This window comes from Anas acuta, chromosome 1 (genome assembly GCF_963932015.1).
Source record: "Anas acuta chromosome 1, bAnaAcu1.1, whole genome shotgun sequence".
Lineage (NCBI taxonomy): Eukaryota > Metazoa > Chordata > Aves > Anseriformes > Anatidae > Anas > Anas acuta.
This window is the reverse complement of record NC_088979.1, coordinates 155,642,382-155,651,692: the sequence shown is the minus strand read 5'-3', so window position 1 is coordinate 155,651,692 and position 9,311 is coordinate 155,642,382. Positions and strand designations below refer to the sequence as shown.

The 9,311-nt window shown below is 32.8% G+C and overlaps 1 protein-coding gene across 5 annotated transcripts in view; it reads right to left on the bottom strand.

Annotated features, from left to right (window-relative positions):
• Positions 1 to 387: 387 nt before the first annotated feature.
• The window catches only part of TMTC3 (transmembrane O-mannosyltransferase targeting cadherins 3), a 35,689-nt gene continuing 26,765 nt past the window's right edge, over positions 388 to 9,311 (bottom strand). For all 5 annotated transcript variants that reach the window (XM_068667742.1, XM_068667768.1, XM_068667731.1 and 2 more), the window contains 6 exons: positions 8,002 to 8,122; positions 7,291 to 7,402; positions 6,398 to 6,501; positions 5,104 to 5,273; positions 4,042 to 4,268; positions 388 to 2,503 (listed from right to left, as the gene is read on the bottom strand). In XM_068667742.1, the coding sequence (XP_068523843.1) occupies positions 1,683 to 2,503; positions 4,042 to 4,268; positions 5,104 to 5,273; positions 6,398 to 6,501; positions 7,291 to 7,402; positions 8,002 to 8,122 (1,555 nt within the window). In that variant the 3' untranslated portion in view covers positions 388 to 1,682. The remainder of the gene's footprint in view (positions 2,504 to 4,041; positions 4,269 to 5,103; positions 5,274 to 6,397; positions 6,502 to 7,290; positions 7,403 to 8,001; positions 8,123 to 9,311) is intronic.

The window sequence follows — 9,311 nt, the reverse complement described above, 5'->3', positions numbered from 1 at the left end:
TGTCCACAAATTTTAGATCATGTTTTTAAAAACCCATACAGTCTTTTCCTAGTTATTAACATACAAGCAATTGTTGTGGTAACATTACAAATGATACATAATAATGAAAAGGTCCCTGCAAGGCCTTCAGACATTTAAGAACCCTCCCACTAAGATAAACATTACATCTTACAGCTGGATTACTGCCAGAGGCAGAAAGCTGAGCAGTTACAGAAAGGACTATGGTTAAACAGGGTTGCTAAGGAATACTTCTACATCGTGAAATAAGATAAAACATGGAGAGTAAGAGTTAGATTTAATGATTAAGTTATTAAGGAACCCATCTCTTATACTTCTTTCTCCACCCAGCTCTTCTATTCTTTCTCATAATTAAGGGAGTCATCATACTTCAGTAATAGGTAATATATTTAAACAAAAATATATGCATAGCACAAGGGTAAAAGCAACACTGAAAATACAAACAAATAATTTCATGTAGGAAATAAAAATTATGCATTAGTGGATAAGTGTAAATGGGAATATTTTAGTAGTCGAAATAAATATTTAATAAAAACCACACACCCATAACAAAGTATCAAAACAACAGAACTTAGTATTTGGAAGCACACTATCCACATTTCCTTGTGTTAAATGTTTCTAAAATTCAGTGGCTTAATTATTATCACATTGTTCTAAGCAATCACTGCTTAAATCAATGTTGTGAAAAGTCATGAGACTTAAAATAGTGTTCCAACAATGAAGCCGATTTACTATAAACAAGGAAGAATTTCCCAGACAAAAGAGTCAATCCACAGTCACCCATACAAAGTTGACAAGGACTACTGCATAGCATATTGGTTGCTGTACCAAAAGTGCATTTGTCAGCATTCAACGAACTGGGGAAAGAGTGAAAAAACATGTTTTTTGTTTCTTTCCCCCATATATATACTTTAAAAAACAACCAGATGTTTGATAGCTGAAGAAAAAACATGTTTTCTTTAAAAGTAAAGCATAGACTAAAGGTCTTACAAGCACCATAAGATTTCTATTCGGTAAAACAGTACAAACCATTAGCACTGTAAGTAAAGAACAATTAAAAGGTTATCATATCATTCCTTATTTAGAACACAATTGAAAATTTTAGTGTGCTGCTGCATCATCCTATGGTCTAACACATACACACAACAACCAGTGGCATTTTACTGACTTTGATAAGCTCTCTAAACAAATAACACAAAGAAAAATGCTTTTCCACGTAGAGCAAACAAAGGTCTAGAAAGATTTAAACTGTTGATGTGTAAAATGGAAACGTAGAAAACATTAACCCAAACAGATTTTTATGTGGAAAAGCAGCAGTGTCTGGCTTATCCTATCAGTTCACCACTCATTTTTTTCACGGATTCCTTGAAAGTAACCTTCCTGAATATCCCTGACTTACAATGATTTTTGAGTACTATTTTCTCAAATAAGATTCTGCATTTAAGATTATTCTCAACCCATTACTCGTTAATCCCCATCCATACCCCACATCGTATTTAATTTGTAGTTCTCACATAAAGCATTGCAATGACTTTCACTGCTTGCAAATGATATGAAGTCAACATTTTTTATTCATCCAAAGCACTGAAACCATCTTCGAGTTGGGCCATATTAAACACCTAAAAATAGCACTCCTCCTGTACTCTTTTGTGACATGATAAAGACTATTCACCATTTAATATACGTTCAATCTCTTCTAGTCTTTTCAAAGCAGCAACTCTCTTTTTCTCAATATCTTTGATTTCTTTTGTAGATTTTTTGGGAGTCTCTTCTTCCATATTGTTTTTCTCTGTTCGTTTCTTATTTTTTGATTGTCCTTTTTTGTTATCAGCTATCATTTGGGAGGTTTTCTGCTCATTTTTTACTTCTTTCAAATTTTGAAATGATTTTTTTTTTTCTTCTGCAGCAGTAGTTGCAGTCCCATCTGCCGGAAGTGATGACTGTTCTGTAGCACTAAGTGATGCAATTTTACTTCTAACTATGTTCAGATGACGCTGAATATACTCCTCATGAGGTGCCAGAGCTAGAGTTTCAACCAAACATTTTTCTGCTTTTATTAAGTCTCGTTCTTCAAAGTAAACTACACAAAGATTATGTTTTCCTTGTACATTGTTGGGATCCAGTTCCAAAATTTTTTCAAAGCACTGTTTTGCTCCAACTATATCTTTCTTTTGGTTCATAAGGATATCTCCTTTCAAAATGAGACCTTTGGTATGATCAGGATAGTATTTCAGTAGGTCTTCCAGGACAGGCAAAGCCATCAATTCTTTTGATGTCTGAGAATAAAGCAATGCCAAATTGAACAAAGCACTTCGGAAGTTTGGCTGTAACCTTATGGCTTTCTTCATCCATGCCTCTGCCTCCACATCTTTTTTGTCATCCATTGCCAGCATACCCAAATTGAAGTAGCCATTTGCGTCCTGTGGTTCTTCTTTCACATAATTTAACAGTCTTTGTTTAGCTTCGGGTCTAAGCCGAGCATCACCTAAATGACAAAAAATGCATTTAGATTTATACTGAACTATTTTTAGGCCAGGCCAGTAAAATGCTAATTCTTATACAAATTAAAATGTAACTTCTGTGAAAATTAAAAGGGCTTAAAATATTACTTTTTATTTGTGCAGTGTAGCAGCAAAAGTAAATGACATTTACATCCTTTACAGGACAAAACTACTTACAGCTGACTTGTCTCCAAAGTTAGCATCATTATCCTATTATCTGTTAAATTATATTTAGATTCGGTACAACAGATACAAAAGGTGTCTCTACAAGTTTAACAGAGGTTATTTTCATGTATGAGTGAGCAGCTGGAATGCAGAGAAGTTGTCAGTTCTGACAAATCACCTCTCATAGAAGCAAACAGAAGACTTCATTTTGTTAAAGACATATTGAAAAGAATACTGATACGAGATTACATAGGGTGATATCTGATTTAGCCAGGCTATAATACCTTATCATGTCAAAACAAAATCTGCAACTCATTTTGTTTTGCATCAGGTTGTTTAAAAAGTATAAAAATAATTTTGTCTGATAATAGCAGGAATCCTAGCTTGTAGTCTGTGCTACTTTAGTTAATATTTCAGTGAATATATTTTAATAAAGAATTCCAGGCATAGACTTACTGAAGGATGGGGGATTAGGGAGCTGATTTTAACCTCCTCCTTCCACCTTCCTGCCTGTACCTTCTTCCAGTATGGGTTACTCAAAACTAGAAAACTAACACTTCTGCTCTTTTGAAGCCCCTTGTGCTACTTCAGACAAGAAACAAGGTGTTTCTTGTACTACTTAATTTGGAAACAGATGAAGAACAAGAACAATCCATTTGGATCAGCTCCAATCAACTCTATTATCTCTTGGTAGGATGGTAAATTACCCCTAAGAAAAAGGGAAACAAACCTTACTTGTCACTTCCTAATTACGTTTTGCGACAGCTTTTGTATGGTGACAGCCATATTTACCCATACAGGCAGAAGCTAAACATCTAAAATCAAAATCATGAAAATCCAGCTTGAATCATACTAATCAGAAATATTTCAGAGGAAACTGAAAACATTTACATGTCCCAAGACTAGACTTAAAACCCACAGAAGTCGATGATTTTTAATCAATGAGGAAAGGACAAAATCAATATACATGCAAAACTATATACATTCAAAATACTAATACAAATACTAACACTAATACTAATACAAAATATACATACAAAAATACTAATGTATTATACACACTTCACTATTTTATTTTATAGGTACAATTTTGAATAAGAGTTTTGTGTAACACTATTTTTATATGTATAAGATGTTCTATTGTAAAATAGTTTTAAAGGTGCTAATCAGCTATGGTATATGTACACTTTGCATAAATTCCAAACACTACCAATAAATGACAAAGACAACTATTACAAAAAACAGTTTCTTTGATGCTACAAACTTTCACTTTTCAAAAATAAACCAGTTCATTAAAAAAAGAGGTGATATGCATCCTCTAAATACATAATATTTATTTAAGGAGTAACTAACATACCAGATTCCTGCATTAGCAGGGCTGAGTTGAACAATGCTAATTTATGTGTTGGGTTGAGTTCTAGTGCTCGGTTAAAATTCTTCAGGGCTTCTGTTGGATCTTTCAGTTCAATGTAAACAATTGCCAAGTTGTACCACAGGTCTGCATTGGTTCTGTCTAGTTCTAGAGCTCTAAGGTAAGCTTCCTTAGCTTTCAGAGGCTTGTTCATTTTTAAAAGTAATTCTCCCCTGTTAAAGAATAAATTTAATCTTCAGCAATTTTTATTCATGTAAGTACAAAAATAATTAACATTTTTTCTGCCTTTTTTTTTTTTTTAAAGAAATTAATTTTCCTATAGAAAGTAGATGTGAAATACTAGTAATGATAGTTTTTTTTTTTTTTTTTAAAAAAAACAAAAAACAAAAACAAAAAAAAAAAACAAGAAAGCACAAGATTTTGATTGTATACCATTCCCCAAAGCTTTCAGCTCTGAGAAGTTTACATACAGGAGATGTATAAGCAGAACAAAAGAACCCACATACAGGACTGTTATCAAGGACTCCTGATATTGGCTGTGTGACACTGCAAAAGCTGGAGTCTACACACCTCTGCACATCCCTAAGTCCCAGGAAGAATCATAATTAACAAAACAGTGGACAGAAGCCTCAAAACCCACAGTCATTTAGCCTCCTGTTTATGTGCTTCCCATTTCTTGCTTTTTCTGAACCATTTTCAACAAAAGAATAAAGAAAAACTCCATGATTCGGAGTAATCAGAAGTTTTTTAGTTCAAAACTAAACAAGGAGATTAGAAATCTGAGTTTGTTATTCATAAAGATGTCTAATGGAGGCGTCTTCCTATACAATGTTCAAATACACAGCATATGTGGAAACACTGAAGTATGAATGTATAAAAACAAGACTTGTCATGAATAATTCATTATTGCCCCAAATTTTCATCATCTTATTTGAAAATAAATCAATTCCAGAAGCTAATGCAATTGTATGAACTAAACAGTGTTCACAGCACTGCAAATACCCAAATGTACATTCAAGAATATGTATCTTGAAAATTAGAAAATACCTGCTGATGTAAGCCTGCTTGAAATCTGGCCTCATACTAATTGCTTGTCGATATAATTGATCTGCTTCTTCAAGGCGAGATTCATTTGCTCGAATTAAGTTTGCAAGATTAATATAAACATTCAGGTGGTTAGGAGCAACTCTTGCTGCATACTTTTTACCTGGAATAATCTACCAGAAAGAATATATGTACCAAAAAAAAAAAAAAAAAAGAGTAAAAATATGAAATACAATCAGTACAGAACTACTCTTCAGCCTGCTGCATTTGTTTTAGGGTACTACTGGACAGTCTACAGTCACTTAACAATTATAAACAGCAACTCTTTCTCCAAGAAAAAAAACATAACATAATATTTGGTCTTCTTTGTTCTATGAACACGTGGAACATTACCTTAAATGGGGTACAAAAGTTACCAACTAAGCTCTGTTAGTACTTAACTTGGCTCATGCAAATAGCCATTAACAACCATCCAGATCTTGTAAAACTTTCCCCATTCATACAAAGAGTATTTCTTAAAGCCTAAAATGACATTCTATCAATCCTTTTTTTTTAAACCCTTCAGCTCAGCGTAAGTACAATTTTACCATCCACTTACACAGCAGATGAAAAATTTACATGAAAGATGAAAATATATGGCATTAAAACCAACATACTGTCTACTAGAATCTTCATGCTGTTTCATGGTGCAAGCTTTTTAATGTTATACTCAAAGGACTACTGATTTTTCTTGTCAGTCTCATTTTGCCCTTAACATTTGTTACCTTGCCCCAAAAATATTCCTCTTCTTTTAAACAGCTGAAGTAATACTTACTAGGTATAAATATAATTTTACAAATGGTAAAGGTAACAGAGGACATTTTTTAGAAGTATTTTCAAAGATTTTTTTTTGTTGCAGCTGCCAACTGCCTTCTCCAACCTCCAACACTGCATTTCAGACTTCTCCTGTGGGCTCAGAAACTAATCATTATCGATTAGCTGAGCATTAAAGTATACCCACTGTGATTAGAACCTGTAAGTGCACATTTGCAACTTGCTTATTTTGTATCCTCAATTTGAGCCATAAAAAAATCTAAAACAATATAAAAAGTGACTTAAAATATTTTTCAACAAAGAAGGTCCTCCAAGTTAGCATTTTTTAAAGTGCTATGATTGTATATCACCTTTTCTTTTAATAGATAGTTTGGGGGTAGGGGGAGCATATAGCAACATGCAGCTTCAACAAAAAAATAAGAAAGTTGTATCAAGAATGTAAGGTCTGAAAATGTTTCCTCCTATGGTGGTAGTTTCTAATTACCTGTGGCATCAATGATTTAGCAATCATATATGATTCTTCGGCTTCTTTAGTTTTGTTTAAGTTTTTGTAAGTTCTTCCTACATTCATGTGGGCACCAATATCATCTTAACAAAGAAAAGAGTGAAACTTCAAATACTTCATGCACTGAGTATCACAAAAAATATCTACGCTTGAGAGCAGCATTAAATACAGGTACTGCATAAAGACTAGCAAAAAAAAAAACACAAAACAATTTAAATTATTTTTCACCTGAATTATGAAGCTAATAATTTAATCGTAAACCAAAAGATGCGTTATAAAGTTACTTGGGATAAGGTAAAAAATTATAGGTAAATTTTCCATGTATATGTCTTTAAGCTCTTGCTATAGTAGAGGCACATGAATTGAAAGTTGTTTACTAGGTTTCTAAAAAGAAAAAGGAAAGGTTGTTCAGTACTACCAAGAAACTCTTTTGCAACAGTATACAAAAGAGAATAAATGTGCTCTTGGATACATCCTATATATCTTTTTCATACTCTTCCGTAGTATTAAATAAGAAAATTAAATAATAATTATACTTCAAAAGGAATTAGAGGTTGGATGATGTTATTTTTGAATGAACTGAAATAATGGCTTTAAATGAAAAGTATATTCATCTTTCTATAGATGCATATAGATATATATATAATTTCTATACATTTTCTAAATTTCTACTGAGGACTTTTTGGGTGAGGAGTTTATTAACTTGTAATACTAACTCATCAATATCACACTGAAAAACTATGTATCCCTTAACTGGCCTTGTTTGCTGTTCAGTTGGCAAAAAACAGGTAATTTTTGTTAAGTAAGCTAAGCAACCTGACATATTAGGAGCAGGGAAAAGCCATTCAGTGGCAGCTAGTCAAAGGTTTTACCTGGTTGCACTTGGGTGGCTTGTATGAAGAATTGCAAAGCTCTTTCAAAATTCTTTTCATTTTCTAAGGCATGCCCCACATTGTTCCATAGTTTTGCGTTGTTCTTATTCACCTAAAAACAACAAAAAGATATCAATATATAACATATTCAGCTGCATTTGATTTTCTTTCAACTAAATCTTGAAGTTGGAAAAACACAAAACATATGAAATATCAAGCTGCTATGTATAAAGAACAATAAACCAGCACATACAGAACAATTACATAGAACTTCCTGCTCAACATCCATTTATTTTAGTCATTAGTACCTAAAAATTCCAGGGATTTTAAAATGTAATTATTGGAAAATGAATAGATGGTTGTTCAAACTATTATATCACGCCATATGTACATTTAAAGAAACTATTTTATGCAAACCTTTTGTAGATTTTGCATTCAAACATATTGTGTTTACCTCCAGTTAAGAGAATACACTCAACTGTTTTAACACATTAAGAAAAAATTCTTGTTTCTTGTGCATGAATTCCCATGTGTGCATCACACTGCTTTTAAAGCATTCCCAAAAGCTACTAATTAGATACTGTCAACATAGAAACAAAAGTGGCAAAACAAGCATAATTTCTCTTCACTCTTATCATGCTCTAATGCAGTCAACTTATTTTAGAACAGCAACACAATTTTCCATTATCCCTTTCAAATAAGATACAGTACCTTTAAAGCTGACATAAACAATGTGTATTCTGATTCCCAGTCCCAGTTTCTGTGCAGTGTTTTTAAGGCGTGCGTGAATAGTACCACAGCCAAACAAACCCAAGAGATTTTTCTTAGTACACTATTAAATTAAAAAAAAATAAATAAATAAAAAATAAAGATTTGTTAAAAGCACACAAACAATTCTTATTTATACTAAATAAAATATCTCCTATCCTAGGAGGTAAAAAAACTGCAAAACATATTTGTGAATGGTATATTCTAATTTGCCTGAACATTAATTGTAGCAGTACAAAATTTAAAAGGAATCTAATGTCTGACTTCAAGTTATTTACCTGCTATTTTTTTTTTATCACTCTGCAATCTGCTTAATAAAAACAAATGCAATCCACATAATACAACGTGAAAAAAAATGTAGGAAAACTGTACTTTTGCTTTTCAGACCCTATCTGTAATCTTAGGCAAAGAACATGATCACTACGTCCAACAGTGAGGTTCTTCAAAACACTGTATAAAATGTAATAGCTTACAAAAATGAAACAAGAAAAACTAACATGTCATCCTATCCCTTTATTTAGTATCAGGTGATTCTGCACACTTTCTTTACTGAACGCATAACCAACCTTTCCCACACTGTAGCATACCTCTTATCAGAGAGGTCTGCTGTGGAGATCACCCAATGCTCCTAAGTAAACACAATGCAATAGTAGTACCTTAGTAGGAGAAAGGTTCAGTGCCTTATATTTTATATATTTTATATTTTATTTAGCTTATATTTTATTTTAAAAGCTACAAATCAGGAGCACAAATCATGCTCTATGGCCAGCTTGTCAGCAACAACCTTCTAGATTTTTTGCAGTTTATTTTCTGGAGTTTGAACATTGCTTGGATTAACTACACCAGATATAAAACAAACTTTAACAGACTGACCATTTGGTCTCTGAATTCAGATCTATATGTGAAAAAACACACTAAAGACCTAGTAGTCTTCCTGCAATTACGAACATGACTTTGTTAAAAAGCTTTAAAAATATCATTCTGAAGCAGACATAGCTATCCACCTTTGCCAGCTATTTCTTGGTTTAGCTGTTCACACCCTGTGTACTCTAGAGGGGTTTAACAGAAAAAACAGAAGCTTTTCCCCTCATATACAAAATGCTGCACATGCAGGACTGTGCTTGTTTTTGTTGGTGGTGGTTCTTGTGTTTTGCTTTAAAATAAATTAAAAAAGTAGAGCAGCAGAACTGAGAGGAATTCCAACACCACAAAGCAGCTGGTGAGAACTGAGACATGTAATAATCCATATTCCC